Source organism: Oxyura jamaicensis, chromosome 7, assembly GCF_011077185.1.
Source record: "Oxyura jamaicensis isolate SHBP4307 breed ruddy duck chromosome 7, BPBGC_Ojam_1.0, whole genome shotgun sequence".
NCBI classification, from domain to species: Eukaryota; Metazoa; Chordata; class Aves; order Anseriformes; family Anatidae; genus Oxyura; species Oxyura jamaicensis.
The window spans coordinates 32,934,099-32,955,946 of NC_048899.1; the positions used below are offsets into that span (position 1 = coordinate 32,934,099).

General features: G+C 36.8%; 1 protein-coding gene across 12 annotated transcripts in view; it reads left to right on the forward strand.

Annotated features, from left to right (window-relative positions):
* Window positions 1-21,848, forward strand: part of R3HDM1 (R3H domain containing 1) — a 78,449-nt gene that overhangs the window by 47,169 nt on the left and 9,432 nt on the right. For 5 of the 12 annotated variants that reach the window (XM_035331963.1, XM_035331971.1, XM_035331970.1 and 2 more), the window contains 14 exons: window positions 190-249; window positions 332-472; window positions 2,909-3,017; window positions 3,117-3,212; window positions 4,626-4,663; window positions 4,746-4,796; window positions 4,929-5,155; window positions 7,795-8,049; window positions 11,392-11,546; window positions 13,030-13,131; window positions 15,731-15,991; window positions 16,748-16,868; window positions 20,888-21,042; window positions 21,590-21,738. In XM_035331963.1, the coding sequence (XP_035187854.1) occupies window positions 190-249; window positions 332-472; window positions 2,909-3,017; window positions 3,117-3,212; window positions 4,626-4,663; window positions 4,746-4,796; window positions 4,929-5,155; window positions 7,795-8,049; window positions 11,392-11,546; window positions 13,030-13,131; window positions 15,731-15,991; window positions 16,748-16,868; window positions 20,888-21,042; window positions 21,590-21,738 (1,920 nt within the window). The remainder of the gene's footprint in view (window positions 1-189; window positions 250-331; window positions 473-2,908; window positions 3,018-3,116; window positions 3,213-4,625; window positions 4,664-4,745; window positions 4,797-4,928; window positions 5,156-7,794; window positions 8,050-11,391; window positions 11,547-13,029; window positions 13,132-15,730; window positions 15,992-16,747; window positions 16,869-20,887; window positions 21,043-21,589; window positions 21,739-21,848) is intronic. The other 7 variants (XM_035331966.1, XM_035331972.1, XM_035331969.1 and 4 more) reach the window with 5 other exon arrangements.

Consider the following 21,848-nt stretch of genomic DNA (forward strand, 5'->3'; position numbering starts at 1 on the left):
GTTCAATAAAATACAGCTCAGTGAAAAATGAATAGTTTCTCCTAAAAATCCTGCATTTGAGACTCGGTGTTCCTACTTAGAGTCTTCAGTCATCACTTGATCACAGATGTTATCTGTGTATTCTTAAGGTGAATACAGCTGCAGTTATTGGAGTGTCTCATATGTGAGCTGCTGTGTTTTTATTTTCAGGGACAGAATGATGCTGCTGAAATTAGAACAGGAAATTTTAGATTTCATTGGTAATAATGAGTAAGTACTGTACTCTTATAGGAAAAAAAAAATTAAAGAGCGTTTTTGTTTATTTAATAAAGCTACTATTCCTCTCTTCCAGAGTTCCAAGAAAAAAGTTTCCCCCAATGACATCTTACCATAGAATGCTGTTGCACAGGGTAGCTGCTTATTTTGGATTAGAACACAACGTGGACCAGAGTGGGAAGTCAGTCATAGTAAATAAAACTAGCAATACAAGAATGTAAGTGTAAATATCTTTAAAAAAAATCTCTTGGTACACAGATGTAACACCTGGGATATGCAGTGATGCTGCATCCCTAGCAGTAGAAGTTTGTCTATTCATTAGGAAGCATGCAGCAAGGAGAGAGGTGTTTGAGATCTTCACTGTTTATGCTCCAGATAACATGATGTGCTTCACGTTTAAACATTTAGGGAGGAAAAAGTTTGCTATCTATAGATTACAATTTTCCTGCTTTTCTTGCAGAGATGCTTTGTGAACTGTGTTGCCATAAAATATGAATTTATATCAACCACTTGTCTGTTTAAAGATTTACACCAGCTTCAAGCACATTTTTTTTTCCTTTTGGAAAGCAGAACAGCCCTTAGAACAGGGTCACTTTCTAACAGGGTGAACATTGGGGAACAGACTTGTAGACTTGGCATTTGTACTATAAAAATCTACTGGAAAAATTCAAGCATTGAAATCTGTTGTTGGAATAATGTTGCCTACAAGTCACGAGTCTTACAAAGTAAATGTAGCAAGGAAGACAGACATCTCATCAGTGGAAGTGTCAGCCAGGTTAACTGCTCATGGCTTGCTAGTTTGCTGTGACAGCTGGAGAGCTCTTGGAGAAACTGTTAGAAAAATCTGTATTTAAAATAGTAACATGGGGGTCACAGCATCTCCAAAACTCGTGTAGTTGACACTTTCATTCCAAGGACCAAGCTATTCTTTCTTCTACGCTTGTTCTGTCTCCTGTTCTTTCTCAGAAAGATGATGGACTAATGTGTTGGTATGATAAAGTTTTGTGTTACCTAGTTTCTGGTTTTAGCTTTGCATGACATTTTAAGTACTATGATGTGAGCATGGAAATAGGAGTTTACAGCTCCTGCATTCTAATCCCAGCTCTATAGACTACCAATAGTTTTGGAGGAACAAAATCTAATTACCCACCCTCATTTTAGAGTCAGCAGAACTAAAATAATCTACCACACTGAAATTTCGATGAAGTAGCTAGTTTCCTCTTCAGAAGTTTTTAGAAAAACATGTAGAGCCTAAATATATGTTAAATAAATTATGTATTCATGTATGTATTTTTGCTTTGGCTATAAATTCTCTGTTGGAATATAATTATAAAGCCATGCATTTCAACTCTGTTGCTTTAGCATCTACCATCAGCCCTATGCTGAAGATTCACACATTCAAGTGTGGAATAAGAACTATTAAAAGATTAATTATTTTTTTTCTAAACTGTATTAAAATAGCCTATCGCCTCTGGAAGCCCCCTCTAGGTGTAGTTACTAATTAGCAGGCATTTCATCTAACCTGCAGACATTAAGAGTCTTAATGTTTTCAGTATTCTTATTTTAAATCGCTTTGGATATAAAATAAGAATTTAGAAAGAAAACCTTGGAGATCTGCTCCATGTTGAATAAAACCAAACTTACCTTTTCCTCATAGGCAGATTCCCGGCTGCAGCGCCGATCAGTGATGTTACTGACATCAACAACCCAGTGCGTACTGGCACGTCTCAGTGGAGTGGGAAGTTGGTGATTGCAGGGCAGTAAATTCAGGGACCTTTAAAAGAAAGAGGTAAGACAGTCTAAAGGTTCTCTGAAATGCCTGCTAATTATGTTTGGGCATCCAGTATCTAATAGTTAGGCTTGGCTGCTTTACAGAAAAAGATCTCCTGATTTTATATAAATGCCCTGAGTAACGAAGAGTAAACAAAATACACATCACATGTTTTGTCTTTTAATAGGCAAATTCTTCCTGATTGTCTGAAATAATCTCTTACAATAGTAGTAGTTTTGTTGTATAGGTATTTCTTATCAAGAATTGATGACAAGTTTGCAAAATACCTCATTTTCTTTCACAATGTAGATAAAGTACCGAAAAATATATATATAATCTGTTGCTTCATCCTCTCACTATGGTCTTGTGAAGCTCATGCTTTCCTGCATTTGTGTGTCATTCTTCTCTGTCTTATTTCTGCATAATTCTGTTTTAGAATCTTCTAAGTTTCAGTGCTTTCTCCTATCTGTATCTCCTTATCTTCTGGTTTCCCTTGAAATGAACTGAGGTATTACAGCTGTAGCAGAAAAAAAAACTATCTTCAATTCCGTGCATGCCCAATATCCATTGCATGGCACCAGTCTGGATTCAAGAACACATCTGATTTCCCCAAGGGCATGGTTGCTTGCCACCTTAATTGGAAACTGAAGCAAAAGTTTTGAAGGAGGAAGAGATTTAAAAGCAGGTTTGTTCTGTTTCAGGAACAGGAGCTGTTAGGCGTACACAACAGCGTGTATTTTTGGTACCTTTTCATTGTTTGGACAACCCAAATCTGTCACTTGTTAGACAATTAAATATATTGAATGCATTTCAGTTGGTTCCACTGTGTGTAGTGTATGTTTACAAGTCCATAAATCTTTTCTTTCTAACAACTTTTCATAGACCTGACCAAAAGTTTTGTGAGCATATAAAGGATGAGAAGGGTGATGATTTTCAGAAGCGGTACATCCTTAAAAGAGATAACTCTAGTTTAGACAAAGATGACAACCAGGTAAATCCATATTGATTATTTTTCCCTTCAATTTGTTGTAATTGATTGTTTATTTGTACTATTTTCATGTAGAAGTTGACACTTTATCACTTAATTTAGATGAGAATACGATTAAAAGATGACAGAAGAAGTAAATCAATAGAAGAACGTGAAGAAGAATACCAGAGAGCTAGAGAAAGGATATTTGCACAAGATGTATGTATCAAAGAAAATCTTAATGTACGAATACTTCATATATACGAGTGTGCTTCTGTTTTTTGTTAGGAGATGCTTCTTTCCAGGAAACTTTCTGTATCTGAAGAGGGCTGAGCAGATAAGAAACATTAATGTGGCTTGAGTGAGTTTTAAATGTTATCAAAGTCACTGAAAAATCTTTCTTTAACCATTACTGCATGAAGCCCAGGCAACCTTCAAGAATGATTTTGGTGAATTATTTAGTATTATCTACTTCAATGCAAAAGCTTGCCCTTTACAGAAATTTAAGTTTAGTTCAGGTAACTCAGTATAACTCAGAGCAATAACTTTTGTTTGCTTATTTTAAATAACTGTTTCTCACTTGTCTATTTCCAATGGGTCTTATGAATAGTGACAGTAAAATGATTTGAATTCCCACATGTGAAAATTGAGTTGGAAATCTGGAATTCCAGTCTCTTGACTGGAGTTACCAAGTAGGATGAAAATTCTGCACCTGTAATGTAGTTAGTAGGTTTGTGGTGGTGATGTTGTGCAAGCCATAAAAATATATTAATCTGTTCCAGACTGTCATACAATGCCACTTTGTAAACTGTAGTTCAGCTTTGCATTTTTTCCCAAGTAATATGTATTTTAAATAATACTGACTGAAATACTGTCTTGAAAAAAGTTACTTCTAATAATCCACTTTTTCTGACATTTCCTGTAGCTTTCATGCATCCAAAACCTGATTCTTACTCTGAAGAAAGTGTAATGAGCTCTGTGAGGCTAATTTGCTATATGCAAATATGTTCCAAAAATGTTTTTTTTGTTCACCCTAGTTACAAAAGGATGGAGTTCCAGTTTTAAAATGACACTTTGCATATTCATTTACTGTATGTTGTACCCTTAGAAAGCTTTTTACCAAATCTTAGAAGTCATTAAGTTGTTAATAGCCTTTTTGATCATATATTCTCTTTCCTTTTAACTGTATCTGTGTTTGTACCTAATGAGTTCGGTAAAGTTACTGCAGTAGCCAGTAGTATTAGTTCAGGCTTTCAAGAAGAAGAAAGGGCACCAAGGTCTAGTTAGCAGACTTGTGCAGTCACACATCAACTGGAAGTTGCATAGGAGAGGAAAGGCCCCCTGTAAAGAACTGCAATTTCAGAAAAATACTGATACAAATATAATAGCATTGTAACTATTCTAAAATTATCTTTTATTTCTTGTGCATAGGTCGTCTTATATTGTTTTTTCCCCATAACATGGAATTATTCACCAAAAAGGCTGTTCTCAAGCAGCTTAATATATAGAGAGGGCTATAAAACTCCATACATAATATAAAAGGCTTTAAATTGCACCTTGTTTTGTTACTGTGCTGTAGCAGGGGTTCCAGATGCCATTAATGTAATTTCTACACTTTTTTTTGCCACTCAGTCCCTGTGTTCCCAAGAGAATTATTTCACTGATAAAAGGTAAGAGAATTTGCAGTTCAATTCTGTTTTGTTTTTCTATTTTCTTAATAAATATTAAGCTATCTTATTAAAATGTCAACAGAATCCAGGAGGAAGAAACTAATAGTACACAACAAAGACGACAGATATTTAGGTATTTGATGCATTCTTTAAAAAAAAAATCCCAAAGTATTCTGCATGCATTTCACCTTTTTCTTCTTTTTTTTTTCTTTTCCCTTATTTTGCAATTGATGCTTGTGCTAAAAGTTTAGTTTATAACTTACAGAATCAATAAGGAAACATCAGGGAGATCAGCCAACAGCCATCAGAGCAGTACTGAGAATGAGCTGAAGTATTGTGAACCCCGTCCCTGGAGCAGCACCGACTCTGATAGTTCCATCCGCAATCTGAAGCCAGCTGTAACGAAAGCCAGCAGCTTCAGTGGGATATCAGTTCTGACAAGAGGAGATAGCTCTGGAAGCAGCAAAAGCACAGGCAGGCTGTCTAAGACAGGTATTACAAAATCTGTACGTCTACATACTTCTGTAGCAATGAAGTATCTGATGCTTTGAGACATGATGAATATTGCATATGTGTGCATAAGTAGAGGCCTCAGTCTTGTGGGTGCTCCATGCATACAACTCCCTCTGGACGCAGCGGGTGCTGCATACATGGGCTGACTACAGACCTAGGCCTATAGTGCAAAACTGCCTCAGAGAACTAGAATTCAGGTTACAAATTAAATGAAGACTTTTGTCTTTGGAAGTAGAACTTAAAAATGCATTACAGATGGCTTTAAGCTAAATGCATTTCATCTGATACAAAGGATTTGAAAGTACTTATCAACATAAGTACTTTATACAAAATAAAAATCTATTTGGAGTTCAACTCGAGTTTCAGTGGGGCAAAGCTGCTTTGTGCAGTCTTAGGAAATAGTGTGCTGCTATCCTACTAGCTAGGAAAAAAACAGCATTAAAGCCTATGAATTGTTAGTTATGTTTGTTGTTATGTCTTTTGGTGACATTGTCAGAATGTAAGAAGTTTACTTAATTTTTAGACTGCTGAAAAAATCAAACCAATGTTTAATTGTAAGATTCAGAAATGTTGGGGAAAAATATTAATTTTATAAGATTTTGGGTTTCAAAGGTGTGCTAATGTGTAACTAATGTCAAAACAATCTCAGAAAATATGGATACAATTCTGTAGATCAGAATGAAATATGGTAAATATTTGTATTCTGAATGCTAAAGTAATTTGATACAATAAATGAGCTTGGTTGTGGAGAATTTTGAGGCTTGAAGTGGATAGGTGGGTTACAGGTGTGCTACTTCTGATTTTGAAGTAGAACTTCAAAAAAAAAAAAAAAGCAGAATGTCTTGTCTGTATTGTGCTTGGCTTTGCTATTATTTATAAAACTTATTTCTAAGTAGAAACTGTTTAAGGTTTTGCTTTCCCTGAAACCACCACTACCTCATAGGTAGTAGTAGTACACGGCCACACTTGTATCTTAATGCAGTAAAAATTGTTTGTCTACTGTGTACTTGTATAAAAATGTATTCCAAGAGTACTTCTACCTATGTTTTGAAATTGTGCCATCGTGTATATTCTTAGAAATCTTTTTTTCTAAATTGCAAAAACATAAATGAATTCTTAAAATGTTGCTGGAAACTTTATTTTGGCATTCGGAGAGTTAACACTCCAAGTTCAGGATGCCTGTCTTGATGCTTCACTGCAGCTACAGGTGGTGGTGATTTAGCATGTATTGGGATTGTTCCTGTTCATTTTGATAAGAGTGTAATTGACTTTAATTATGATGGCATTAGTCAAATTTCTCTACATAATCTAGAAGTGGATGAATTTGTAAACAAATCAAATCAAAGTAACTCTGGTCAAGCGAGGCTTGTTTAACAGCTGGGATATGCTGTTTTGCCCCATTTACAATCGATAGCTTTGAATTTCACTTTATCTAGCAGTAGAACAAAGGCTAGCAGTCAGCATCAGCAAATGCTTTGAGCTGTACTCATTTTTTATACTAACAAAATGGTTGCAATTACAATTCATTGTGAAGGACAGTAATGTGACTTAAAATAGTAGATAAATTTCATCACAGCCCTGTTTGAGTCTTGCTTTCTCTTCTAGATTGTATAGAGGCTGCTAATAAAGAGCTCTTTAGTGTAAACAACGATATTCTGTTTCCAAGTCCTGCAAGTATCATAGCAAAGACTTACTAAAAAGTATGTTAAATGGTATACTTAGAGACAGTGCAGTTCTGCAGAACACTCTGTATTGGACTTCTGGATTATTGCTTTTGGCTGCATGCGTTGGCTTTCAGAAAGCTCAGGGTCTGGTTCTCCACTGCCTTGCAATGGTTATAGCCATTCATATCTGTGAAATAATTGCTTGCATTAAGCTCTTCTCTATTCCTTTCAAACTTTGAATCGTTGCTTTAGGCTATTCTTAAAGCTACCATATTGCCTTAACTTGTTTCAGCGCCATTCTCAATTTGAGCCTGAAAATTGGGATGATGGGGGAGAACAGCAATAAAAAAAAAAAAAAGGATGTACTGGGGGTTTTTAGTATTCTGCAATTTGTCCAGCAGGTGAGACAGATCTGACATCGAGTAGGCACAAAAAGTGGTCATTGCTTGTGTGCAGGCTATGTCTAAGCACATAAATTTAGCTCGTGCATCTTAAGGGACATTTGGCTGCCTGCATCTGTGGTACCCCATGGCCTGCACACATGCAATCAATCCTGCGTGTGCAGAGCTCTGGTGTACCCGGACCCTTGGGTACATCAATATGGATGCGTGCATCATTTGGGAATATGTGAGCAACTGGTTATATGAATTGTGGAAGAACTGCACTGTAGCATATGTACATATATACAAGGATATATTATCTCTGCAGAAATCAGGTCTAGAGATGATCACAGTGCAAAGCAGTGCTGAACTGACCCTTAGTTTACAGAAAGAATCTTGTAATGGCATTCCAGGGGAGATAAAGGGGGATGTCATTGGAAGGGCACTGTTTGCTAATGTGTTTATGCTAAGCTTTAAGGGTAAGCGTTTATGAAGCATATACATATATGTATATAAAGTGAGCATGATGTTTCTGTCTCTAGGTAAAAACAATTTCTCATTACTCCTTTCCTAGGTTCAGAGTCTTCTAGTAGTGTAGGGTCATCCACGGGTTCTCTTTCTCACACCCAGCAGCCTCTTCCAGTGCCAGCTCTAAGCCAGCCTTCTCATGGCACGCCTGCCGTCTATCCAACTGTCAGCACTAGTAACTCTCTTTCCTTTGATGGTGGCATAAATGGGCAAGTGGCACCTACTAGCACTAGCTTCTTTTTGCTTCCCTTGGAAGCGGCAGGCATACCACCTGGCAGTATTCTGATCAACCCACAAACAGGTTGGTACCGCTCGTGGATGTTCTTGTTACAGTTGAGAACTTGGACCAAAGTGTGCGAGTGTTTACATAAGACTTAATTTCAGTATTGTCCTGTCTCTTTTTATTTTTTGGTGTGTGTGTTTGTTCAGTGTACTAATTTTAAAAAGAGAGCATGAGTCTTGGATAAAAGGGATACGTAAATTCACTTGGGTTTTGCAGTTAGTTTTTATTTATGCATAGTATCTTAATGGTGACTAGCACAAACTATGAAAATACTATGATTATTATCCAGAACACAGAATAATTTCAATTCATTTTTTCAGCTTTTTGTGGGGAGATGGAAAAGTCTTTTCCAGTGCTAATGTAAAAGAGTTTCAGGGAGGGGAGAGCTCCTGAGCAAGTATTCACATTGACTTGAAAGAATCTATCATCCTTCATTTTGTCACAACACACGTTCTTTCTCTGTATACTCATGACAGTGACTTAATCCAGGAGAAAGAAGTAAGGATGAGATGACATGCTATTTTTAAACGTCTGTTTCAGTTTAAAACAAAATTAAATAACTCGTGGTGTATTTGGCCAATACTGATATTTTTCAATAAGTAGTGGGAGAATGATACTTCATTATATAGATGCAGAGATGTGTAACTACTTGTCTGGGTTTAAATAAAAAAATAGCAAACGTGGGAAAACTTTAACTTGGTTGTAGAAGTTAAGAAATCCTGAAATTTAGTATTTACCTTTTCTGTGCAACCTATCTCTATACTAAAATTAAAATATAATCATAGTCCAAAGATTTGTTTTCTTCGTAGACAAGGAAATACTTTAGGATCTCTCCCATCATTTTGTAGTTACACTTTATTATATTTAAATATAATTGCATGTGCTTTTTTAACTAAATTTTTCTCACTAGTGTTGCTAAAATAGTCACTTATTAAATTATTTCTCTCCTGAAATTAAATAGTTTTGTATTGAAATGAATTACGTTTTTTCTTTATATAACTCAATTGCCATTCTTACATAAGAAACTAGAGAATCTTTTTTAGTTAATGATTCCGCCTGTTGGGATGCCACCTAAGGGTTCTTAAAAGCTTCTAAACAAATAGTTAAAGCTGGTCCTGCTAGAAGATGTCTATAGCTGACTATCTGTAGCGTATCATCTTCCTAGATAGCCATTGCATTTGGAGGGGGTGCATTTGCTGTCTTATATCCAGCTTCTGAACATAGCACTACTGACTTGGCTTTTCCGGTCCTGATGGATTTGTTGCACAGCTTATTTGTGAATTTTCCATTGTGTGAAGACAAATGTGATTAGTGATAAATTTTTGCTAGAAAAATAAATTTGTGTATGCTAGAGTATTCTGTGGTTTACGTTAATACGAAGAATGTTGGCTATCATTTTTACATTGAGTTTATAGTATGACCACGCTGAAGTCTTTGGAGTTGCTGAACAACAGAACAGATAACTGCAGGTATTGCAGGAAGGACGCTGTCAGTTAGAAAGTAGTTGCATCTAAAAACACGACAGCTTCATTAGTGATTTTTTGAGTCATCTTAATTTCACTTATACGTCATCGCTTTGCATGTGATATTAGTTTCGCTTTCTTCCTCCTGTAGTATTGGTCACTTTCCCTGTGACATTGGTGAGGCTTCCACATACAGCAGTGAGGAAGGGCAGAGAAAGAAGTAATTGTAAAAGCGTTTTCATCTGTAAACATTCTTTTTATTCACACCCCCCTAAGTAAAGGCAGGATTGTAGAACTGACTGTTCGATGTTCATTTAAATTAGCTTGACTTTCGAGTTGCGACAATTCTTATATTTTATTTATTTTTAATGTATTTAAACCAGCCATTAATGTTCTTTCATGATAGAAGATTATCTTAATATCTACTGACTAACAGAAGCTAAAGTACAATTCTGGAGCAAGGAGTATCTCGGTTCAGCTAAGATTTTGATTTCTAATGTAGTGGCATCATCACATTCTGTAATTGTTCATTTGGCTCTACTGTTCCAAATGACAGTCAGGGTTCAAAACCCATAGATTAGTTTCTCAGCACTTCTGACAGAAGATCTCATAGTCATATGTCAAAGGACTTGGTCTTAGCAATTGAAGACTGTACTTGAGAAAAGACAGCTCTTACTCAGTCGCTACAGGAAACACATTAGGCTCCAGGGATTGCTAGAAAGTGGTAGAAAGAAATAAATCCCATTCTTTATTTATATGAATATTCATAATTCTTGACCATTAAAGAGAAATCCATTAAGCTATATTGAATATAGCTTCACCACCTGCAGCGTCTGTGCAGCTTACTTTTTGTAGCTGTGCATGTGCTTTCTGTCTCTCACATCAGCTGCCTCAGTCCTGTCCCCAGTAACTTCAGTGTTGGCCAGTTGCTTTGAAATGGGGTGGGATGAAGAGGTCTGAAGGAGCATTACAGTCTGCTTTTAACAGGACCCGGGCTAGGATGCAAAGGCTTTAGTCTCAGCTTATGCCTCTGGAAAGAATCCCACGAAGGAAAATATTTATATTGGAGGAGGGAAAAATTTACAGGAGTCTTTGGACCTTCTTAAGCATCAAAAGGAGCCAAGGCAAGCTACGTGTCATTAAGCAGCTAGACCTAAACACAGGCCCTTGCTGACTAATCTGTTGTTCCTTTGGTTCTTTTTTTCCCCCAACCCACACAACCAAATTAATCACTGTTTGCTTACAATTTACTTTAAAAAGTTTATTTTTTAAAAGTTTTGCAGTAGTCCAGTAGTATAATTCTGAAGATGCAGACTATTAAATAGGAGAATCGTTGCTTTATTTCATTTAAGAGCCAGTGCATCTATGAATAGGGGAAGAGAGTACTTTAATCTTACTAACTAGCAGTTATAAGAGTGCAATTGCAGGTACTGTTTTTTATATATTTTATAAAAATGTTTGCCTTTAAGATGTCGAGTACTCAAACTGATTAAAGAAGATTCATTTAATTGTCTTTTAAAAGGTTCTTAAAACAGTATTTTTATTAGGGGGTTCCTTTATTACTCTTGACACTTTTTCAGTCTGCTTAATAAAAATGAGTTTTTAGCAGGGTATGACAAATATTGATTAGTGTTCATTAAGTAAAGACTGGGTTTCTTTGTTTACTTTAAACACTTGTGTGTCTTAACAGCATGTAGTTTGCCAACGGAGGCCCTTTTAGTCATGGCTATTCTTATTCTAAATGTAGTTGAGGGGATTTGGCATGAAACAGTGCAGCTTTATTTTCAAATTGTATTAAATTTATTCATTTTGCTTACTGTAAATACATTTGTCTTCATTTTCTCCAAACTTGGCTAATACTTGGTCTGTCTTTGGTTGTGTTTTTTCAACTTCCCAGGTCAGCCCTTCCTCAATCCAGATGGCACTCCCGTTGTGTACAATCCTCCGATGCCTCAGCAGCCCGTTAGGACCCAAGTGCCTGGACCTCCACAACAGCCACCTCTTCCCCCACCACCTCAGCAACAGTCAGCAGCTAATCACATCCTCTCACAGGTGCACATGTCAAACACATGCTGTGTACTGATGGTTGATGCTGTCATATTGCTGTCTGATAATCAGGGATTGGTAGGGCTGCTCTGTGACGCATATGTTAAAGCAGCAGCAATAGTTGCAGAAATGTGTGGCTGGAGTTCTTCCCCACAACCCTCAGAACTATCAGTTTTCCTAATAACTGGATGTGGTAGGCAGCCATTTCATATGAATGCAGGAAATGTTAAAAAAAAAAAAAAATAGTGAAAATGTTACAGTATCAAGAATATAGCAAGCTTAGATGGCTCTGGAAAAGGAGTTCTGGGTACATCCTGTGTCACACTTAGTCACACACACACACCCCTAGCATACAGTCACATAGTCAGCAAACTGGGAAGGGAGTTAATCCAGTTGAAATCTCTTTTCATTAATGTTATTTTTCAGTCTGATGAATTCTGGGCCATACCGTACAAGCAGTACGGTGGCACAAAAGAGGTAGTTTAGGACTTGTGGGTACGAATGCCTCTTTGGTAGCACCTTGGCTTACCCTACTTAGAAAACCCCATGCTGAAGAACAGGCGTTTTTATTTTTTTCATTTTGCACAAGAGGAATTTGGTAAAATAAGCCAGATTAAAGATGACTCAGCCCTTGAAGAACAAAAGAAAAGTGAGCAGTGTATTATAGGCAGGAGAAGGAGGGTTCTACCTCTTTTCACAGCAGCTATTTCAAGCACCATGGTATTGCCTATAGTCTCCTGTGGTGTTTTCAAATTGTTCTCAAATTTTGTCAGAAAGTTATTTATAGAACTTTATCTGGCTTTATCCTTGTCCATTTTCCTTGGCTTAAATCCTTTGTTCAGGCTACCTGCGTGTCATACCGTAATGATGGGCTGTTTCGAAAAAAGATTCATCTGTACAGTTTCTCCCTGTCTGATCTACAAAAGTGTGTAGTATTTGTAGTTTTCAAATCTTTTGCTACTTCTATAATTGCCTTCTCAATGGCTGCTGGAGTTAAACCTGCTCAAAATATTACTAGCAGTGATAGCTGTCTGATGTTAAAATAACCCCAATGCATATAAAATATTTCAGTATTGTTGGATAAAGGAAAGTAATACGTTTTAATCTGTGGTTAGTACTAGATTCATTCTGTATTTAGATGCTTTGAAATAACTTGCATTTAGAATGCATATGTAATTCTTATTTATAATTTCAAAACAATCTCTTTCAGAAATAGTATATGCTAAATAGAAGCAATTTGACTTATTTTATAGCTTGTATAACAAATAAAGGAAATGCATTTCTGCTGGGAGACAGATATGGAAAATGACGTTTATTTTAATTCTGTTCAGTCTTCAGCTTGATTTAATTGGGGAAAAAATGTATCCCTTCCCTCTATGGTAAAGACTGGAGCACGGTTGCTTTTTTTCTATTACAAAAGACTTTGACTTTGTTTTCATGTCTCTTACTCCTAATGTTAACCATGTTTATAAACCTGTTATTTCTTCAGCCTATCCGGCCTCTGCAGCCTTCTTCCCAGCCTGTTCAGTACTCTGCAGTCTCTTATCCACCCCCGCTCCTGCCAGTCTCCTCTACCCAGCAATATTCTGTGGTATTATATCTTCTGTTCATTTCCTCGCTGCATGGGTTAATCTTTAGTGGATGCTGACCTTTGCTTGGGTTGTTTGTAAATGGTGTGTGATAGCAATGTAATGACTAGCTGGCTTCTTCATCACAGTAAAATATTACCTGAGTGGTTGAAAATAGTTTGAGGTTTTACCCTCTAAATTTCAAGTTCAACAGAAACACATACAATTGGACTATTCCTATATACCTGTATATGCTGATTTATAATGTTTTTCCTTTGTAAAGGAAAAGCTTTTTCAAAGTTCTGTTAGCCAGTCACTACCTTTTTTATGCCTTTCAATTAACTTCATCCTTTCCTCTTGCTATCTGTCTGCTCTTTCTTCTGCTGACCCCTAATCTCTCTTCAGGGATCAGCTGTGCTGTGTTGTTGTTTTTGTTTTGTGGTTACATTTTCTAGCCTCTTTGCCAGAACTCTTAACACTCCCTGTTCAGGAGTATTCAGTGTTTAATAGGTGGAAACTGAAAATGAAATCTAATAGTCTTTTTTTTTTTTTTGTAAAAAATGATATTCACTAAGAATCTTAGCACCAAGACAAACTGAAGCCTAGGAAAGGAGAAAAGTTACCCAAAGCAGAATCTGAACTAGGGTCCAGGTCAAAAATTGAGGCTTCCCAACTTCCCATGCTGCTCTACGTGTTATACAATAGCTATTTTAGAATGTATTCAGAGCGTTTTGTTACTGGTTTTGGTATTAATCAGAAACATCGTCTAGTAATAAATACAGATTTGAATTCAATAGGCTGTATATAATTAAAATTTTAAGTGTTATCTGTACTTTAGGTATACAATCCTAAAAAGGAATTGCACCTCACAAAGGGTGTATTTTTTTAGCAGTGTTGTTTCTCAAGGTGTTTTAGAGTTTGAATACATGTGAACTGCATTGAGAATAATTTAACCATTCTCATCTCATTAACTGAGAAGGTAATTAACCAATGTGAGCTTCCTACGCAGTTTTAGCATATGAATAAATTGCTGCCTGTGGCAGCTAGTTCAAACATAGCTTAGGTTTCTGTGCTGTAATTTGCAATCATTGTTAGGCATACTTTTGTTAAAACAATGAAACTTCCCCAGGTTTATAATAGTTTCAAACCATTTCACATTCAGGAAATGAGATGAAGTACTAATTGTGCTGTCAGTTTCAAAAATGTATTTCTACTTATGGCAACTTACATAACATAGGGAAAAGGATTGATGGTCTAGGCTCATAGTCTAAATTGAACACCTTCATAGCTGGTAGCAGGAAAGTTTGCTTTATCCATGCCTGGCAATACCGTGTTTCAGTGGTTGATCATGCTTGTACTGTACCTGTCATTGTGGGAAGAACTGACCAGATCAGAATTCACTTGTATTCAGTGTATAACAGAAATAAACTTGTGGTGGGGTTTTAGCCATTTGTACAAGTAACGTTAAATCAGAACTAAACATCAGGGTCTCTTCTCTAAAGTAGATATTAGGGGAAGTAGAATGTAAAATCCATTGTAGTATGGTTGCATTAATAGGCTTCATCTAAAAATGAAGTGACAAAGGCAAGTTAAATAGTTGGTACGATAAAAATAAGTCTTTTTAAGATGTAAAGGTATTCTAAATAAAGTTTTAAGTGCAAATTCATATTTCTAGTGTTTAGTATTTTTAGCCTTGAAACTAGAAAATTTCATCATGCAATGTGAATGTAGATCCATGAAAGACAGAGGTTGAACTTAGTCTTGCTTAACTCATATTTTCTTCAGGATGATCTCAGTGAGAATCAGGTCTTAAAATTTTTGAGTTTCTTCACGTTTGGAGTTTACTTTTGAAGTGTGAACCTTCATGTTTAGCAAAAGATCATTTATTAGAGATCACTTTTTATTTTCTGAATACTGATGATCCATTTGATGCTGAATTGCTTGAAAAGAAAAATGCTTGGGGTTACAGTAATAGAGTTTCATATTCCATGAGACTCCTGCAGTGCTCAGTGCTGTCAGTACCATAGCTCCAGTTGTTAATAAAATACAGATAATGGGTAGCCACTAGAATAGATTTTTGCAGCTGTTGCAAGGATTGATTTTTTTTTTTTAGCATGACAAGTATGTAGTATAATAACAAGCTAGACTAATGGCTCTTGTTATCCAGGATTAGAGCCTCATTAACTGAAAATTAAAAATTAAACCAAAATTACTGTAGCAATACTGATGCCTTCTGCTGATTTAACTGGGGGTTGATGTTATTACTCCAGCTTTGGAGTCCAATCAGAAAATAAATTGAATTCTTACAATAAGTAGATAGAGGCAGATGTGAGCCAAAAAATCAAATACTTGAAGTAAAGTGAGTAAAGTCTCCCGATGTGGATGTTCTTTTCCACTGTCAGCCCTGAAGATAACTTGCTGCTGTTCTATCATGTGCTATCATCTTTCCTCTTGCTCTCTGGCTGATGTTGCTAATGTGCAGTAATTTGAGACGTTCCTATGTGAAAATTTTACTTACTGAGCAATTTGCCTTTTACTTACTGTGATATATTCTTTTATTCTTTTTTTTTTTCTTTGAGTACTTGAGAATGTAATTTCTGCTTTTTTTAAAAACAATTACAGCAAGACAGCCTAGGATCACAGTTTAGCCATATGAGTCTTGCCCGTCAGCCACCTGCTGAGCCAGCTGAACCTCATACCACTATGTTCCAGTCCACTGTTGTCCTCCAGCCCCCACAGCAGTCTGGTTATATCATCGCAGCTGCTCCACCTCCACCACCCTCTGGCCAACCCGTTTCTACTCAAGGCTACTCTACATCTAGCCACCCTGTCAGCCAGCAAGTGCTCCAGCAGCAGGGATATATGCAGCAACCTGTGCCACAGGTACAATGGTTCTGTTTCCATTCTACCGAAAGCTGTACTTAAAATATGATGATGCTGTTCCATTAATGGGCTTTTTATATGCTATGGGGTTCCTTCCCTGTTAATTCGTGGCTGTGTGCGTTTTTTTTATTGTTTTCTCACTTGTCTTTTGAAATAAATGACTTCAGTTTACTTGAGGAGGAATGATCACTCAGATTTGTCTATTTAGCTAGTTAAATAAAAACAAACAAAAACATAACTGTCAGAGCACTGTGTTACTGGTAGTGAGACTTGAAAACTACCAAATGTGGATTTTGTACATCCTTGTGTTCTCCATTGTTTTCTAGTGTCTCAGATGTTTCCTTATGCAAATTGGTCCAAAGATCCTGAATCTGCTCCCATCTCCCCTCCAACCTTCTCCATGGTTCCACCAAGTAGTTATTGCAGTTTAAAAATAGCAGTGCATTACTTTCCTCTGGCATTGGCTAAAATGACATGTATTGTCACCAGAGACTGCTAAAAACAGTTCATGAAAATAGTGCTGATGTAGGGGAATTTAGTATTTTGGAACTTATTTCTTCTACAATGAAAGTACAAGAAATCAGCTGTTAAGAGACTTTATATAATACAGAGTAAGTATTTTTATTTGCTAAAGCATTTAACATTAGTTGCTCCATTTAAGTTTTGCACCTCTTTTATTGTGTGTCTTTGCGTGTATGTGTATGCCTGTTACAAACTTTCAGGTAGTGCATCTCTTTAATTGTCGTTTGTCTTTAGATGCCAGCTTGTTATTGTACACCCAATCAGTACCCGCACTCCAGCCAACAGTATCGACCTGTTTCTGTCCATTACAACACGCAGCAAAACCAACCATTGGCACAGCCTGGACAGCAGACAGGTTTGTTGAACTTAATTCAGCATTTTGAATACCTTGTGTGTGTTTTTTCCTGTTTTAAGGTGAATAAATAACTTTAAATGACGTAACGCTGCAGAGATACTCCTTATCTCTTGTTTTGAAGTTTCAGTTACTAATTTTAGATGTGGCATGAAAACACTGCTATGCAGACGATGGTGGTGGTGCTGTAATTTTTTTAAATGCAGTTGAAAATAAAATGGAGTAATTTTTTTGTCCTTTGACTAAAGGTACCTGGGTATTGAACAATATATATTGTGAGACTTAAGTGGCTAGAATTAGTCTTCTTATCCTTCCATTTTGGTAAAGGCTTCTCTAGTGTTTTGACTTACCTTTCTATGAATGTTATCAAACTTATGTCTATTTCCTTGCTTTCCTTTTGTCTTTGTTACCTTTGAATTAAGGTATAGCTATCATATTCAAATAGTCTGCCTACTTAGAAATATTGTTACAACTTCTTCAGTAAGGTTTGGATTCCTGAAGCAAATTTATTTCTGAGCAGTATCTTAACTCACTGTAAAAACTTTCAGAAGTAGCTAGTGACATTTGAAGGCAGAGAACATTTTGGCTAAGTCCCTTAAATATCAGGGATTTAGTGTCATTTTGAGCTTCCTTCAGAAAGGATTTTTTAATTTGGCCCCCCCCCCCCCGCTCCCCCCCCACCCCCCCCCAAAAAAAAAAAATCTGAGTTTGAAAGCATGGGGTGATGTGCATCAGCATTGAGATGCAAAGGGAGGAATCAGTTACTATTAGGTAAGTAAGTTTGTTTCTTGTACGTTTTCAGCTGGATGCTTTACTTGAATTCCACTGTCTGTAACATACATGGGGTGAAAAGTAGCAGCTACTAAAGTCTTTCTGTCCAAGAAGAAATAATAAAGGGAGAAAGAAAGCTGTGCAGACAAGTCTTACTACCTTGATAAGGTACCTTGTGCCTCTAATCCCAATATCAAGGGATCTTGTTAGGGTAGCGAAAGGATGGTCCAACCGATAATTCAATTCCATTCATTTCTGCTTGGTTACTTGGTGTGTGGCTAGCACTAATGGTAGAGAGAAAAATCCTACTAGGAACCATTTGCTACCTCAGCATTGCTGGCTTTCATTTACTGCTTTATAGACATCTCTGAATCTCCATTCTGGATGTAAAAAGGTTCCACATCATATTTTTTGTTCTGCAAACTGCTTATGAGGTTGTATGTTTTGTAATTACCTCTCTTGTGGGTTTACTTTAAACATTTTTACTAAGTTAACATAAAGCTACCTCTGAAATGGTTGTTTACTAGCGATGGCTGTTGTTGAGATGAAGGACAGCGTGCTACTTGGCTAACATGGCAACGAGTCCCTTGGGCTGGGACCCTTCCAACTGCGGGTATTCTGGTGTTCTGGCTCTGGTCAAGAGTGAGAACAAATCCTGTATTACATAAAAACCAGGGGTTTTACTCATTTTGTAAAGTGGTCGCTAACTCTGAAATTGCTTTCCAAACACAAAGTTAGATAAAAGATGACAGCTTCTGAGAGTGTGGCAACTGAAGCCACGTTTGGTTTAACATTATGGGACTGCCTGACTTTGAGCTGTTGAATTCGGGGCCGTAACACTGTCTGAGAGGTTTACATTTCTCACAGTGAACCGGTCTCTTTTTCAGCTGCTTCTTGGCTTCCTTGCTAAAGGAATTTCACCTGTGATATTTGTGTTTTTTTTTTTTTTCACTTCTATTTTAAATGCTGTGTTTGCCCAAAATATAGAAGGAAACTCTGAAAGAAAACAGCATTTCATGTCGTCGTGATCATGAGGGCCCACTGACCAAAAGACATAATTGTAGCTGGATTAAAAATCTTATCTGAACAGCGGTTACTGTAGGAACATCAGCTCAAGTTCAACTAACTTCTGCTACAAAACTGCCAGCCATTACTGTCACAGTAATAATAGCTCCAGTTGTAATAGATACTGAGCCTTACTCAGAGCTGCTTAACCAGGTTATTTTACTTTCTCGTTCTTGAATAAAAGCCGTTTCTCGCTCTTTACATGTTATTCAGAAAACGTATTTCTATATACTGTGGGTTAATTCCTCTTATATTAAGTGATTAATTATGGAAATACCAGGAACCATGCTTCTTTTTGTAGCTGCTTCTTTTTGTAGCTGCTGCTTTGGAATATTTCTCGGTAATGAGGCAGTCTGCTCAGGCAGGTGCGGGTTTTCTTTTTCTGCTGAGTGCTGCATTTCTGTCATACCACTTTCTATGCAGAGGTGAAACTGGGAAACTAAAAATAGAGTGTTCTTCGGAATGCTGTGGGGAACCTTCTTGGCACTCAATTTATATTGTTCCAGTTCTCTCCGCTTGCAAAATTGATTATGTCTGTCGCTGAAAGTGTCAGGAAAAAAAAGCTGAAAAATATTCACAGCTATGTTACAGTGGTGGGGAAGTGAGGGCTTTAGATTGCAGATGTGGTGATTATCTGTTGTATACTGCAACTTTGCATTCTATTGCTTTTTAGGTGCCATAGATCACTTGGTAACAAAGCACATGTAAATATTTTGTTTGTTACAGATATGAGAGATGCATGTTTCTGCAATCCAAGCTTAGCTATTAAAAATTGTAACTACTGACCTATGTGAGCATGCGTGGTTGTGAAGTTACATAGTACTCTGAAAATATTGATAGTGCCTTCTGTGTTTCTAATGAATAGCTCTCTCGGTTTTAACAAACTGAACTTTCTTCCCTCTTAATTTTCTCAAGCGATATTTGGTGATGTTAACAGGCTTTGTTAGTCTTTGTTGTTGCAATTTCTATGAGAGATAGCCAGCTGAGACTTAATTCATAATATTCATTGTACCTTGAATGTCTGTAATCAATGAATGTCTCTGGGTTTTGTTTTACCAGAAAAATTAATAATTATTTTCTAAATAGACCAAGGAATTTTAAAAATGATTTTTTTTAAAAAAGTGACTTTTTGCAGCTGTATTTGCTTTAGTAAATATAGTTCTATATCGAGCCAGGGAACATGGGGAACGTCAGATTCCTTGGAATGTGAGTCCCAGCACGGGACTCCTCTTTCCATCGGTGCTTTCTGACAAGCCTAGTTCTGTCACTCTGGAGTGGTAACTGGCTTTGTCTTAGACATACCGTTAGTTATGGTTTTGTTGCTGACGTGGTAAGTAGTTAAGCAGATAACCTGTATGATGGAATAGGCCAAAAAGAACTTGTGTCCTGCATGTGTTTTGATCAGTTACCTGTAGCAGTTACCTGCTATATGCTTAAAAAAAAGTGGGCGCAGGGCTGGAGTGTAATAAATACACAGGTGCCATTTTCTGTTTGGCACTCATGCTTGTTTTTTCTTTTTTCTTTTTCATTATTATTATTATTTTTATTTAGGACATTTTTGAAAGACAGCAAAGGCTGCCAGCTTAAGCAGTAATAAAGTGTTGCGGAGGCACTACAGAGGGGTGAATATGAGAAATCAGTTTGGTTTTGGTGGTTGTTTTTAAAAGGACTTGCACACATGCATTGCACAGTGTGCTTCAGCCTTGACTCATAGGTGAGGATACTTTCATCCTGGGGCACCTGAGATGCTAGCAGAATTTATCATAACCAGAATTTCAAAGCTGAAGTATTATAAACATCCTTGTTTATAATAATAGACAATTAATTGTTTTTTGACGTTATCTAGCATGATTTGTTCAAATGCTTTCAGCTTTCACCAATCAAATCAAGGTGTCAACGCGTGTAACTCAGAGTGCAAAGAAATATTGCAAGCATGTGAGTGCAGCATTGCAGATAGTATGTGTGGTATTTAATGCTGGGGCCAGGTGGTTGTAAATGAATGAAATCTGTTGATTTTTAATGTTGGCTTCTTTTTATATGCATGGTAAGTTCAGTTCTCAAGAAGTTGGCAGATGTAAAAAGCCATTGGAAAATGCCACACATACCTTTTCATACAGGCAGCTCTGCATAAAATGTGTTACATTTAGACAGTTCTTTCAAAATAATATTTAAATGTATAATTTCAGGTTACCAAGTTTTGCCTAACCAGCAGCAAAACTACCAGGGTTTAGTTGGAGTTCAGCAGTCTCAAAATCAAAATCTAGTCAGTGGCCAACACAACAATGTTGGGAATCAAATTCAAGGTGTGATTGTTCCGTATCCTTCAGTGCCATCATATCAGGTGGGTAATTTACTCATAACTTTCCAGTCACTCTTCTGTACTTTGAGTGATCTTTTTTTCTTTTTTGAAGTGCATTGCTTTGTAAATGCAGGAAAGCTGCAAGTACGTTTCAAAGGTGACTTGGAGGAGAGAAACTTCAAAAAAATGATTGAAGCATGAAGCAGACATATCACAGATTCACAAATTTTATTCCTTTTGAATACTAAGTGCTGCATTAATTGTGGTTCAGAGGATAGGGAAGAAAAAGCTTGTAAGAATCCCACCCACTCCCCTCATTAACTATTGTAGAGAAATTCTTTTGTTAATTGATGGAGTCCCTTGGAACCAACATTTCCATTTTTAGGGAAGAAGATAAAAACTTTTGTTTTATAACGCACTGTTATTTCAACTTGTGTTATCGCTAGTGTTCTGGATTTAGAGAACTCCGGTAGATCTTTGTGGTTTTCTTTTGTTTTCAAAAAAAAAAAAATCTTAAAGTAGGTGATGGTCAAGAGGCAGAAGGAGACATTTTCTGCCCAAGAAAGTCCTAACGTGTTCTCAATTTTAGGTTTCGGTGCCTCAAGGTTCTCAGGCAGTGCCCCAGCAGACATATCAACAGCCTGTAATAATTCCCAGTCAGTCAAATCAAGGATTGCCCACAACAGGAATGCCAGTTTACTACAGTGTCATTCCATCAGGTCAACAGAATAACTTAAGGTTGGTTATTTGATTTCTCAGCAATCAGGTTTAATTGCCTTATAGTAACTGATAGAATCAGCTACGTTACTGTGTGTATTAAAATTTATTTTAAAGGTAGACTTACAAAT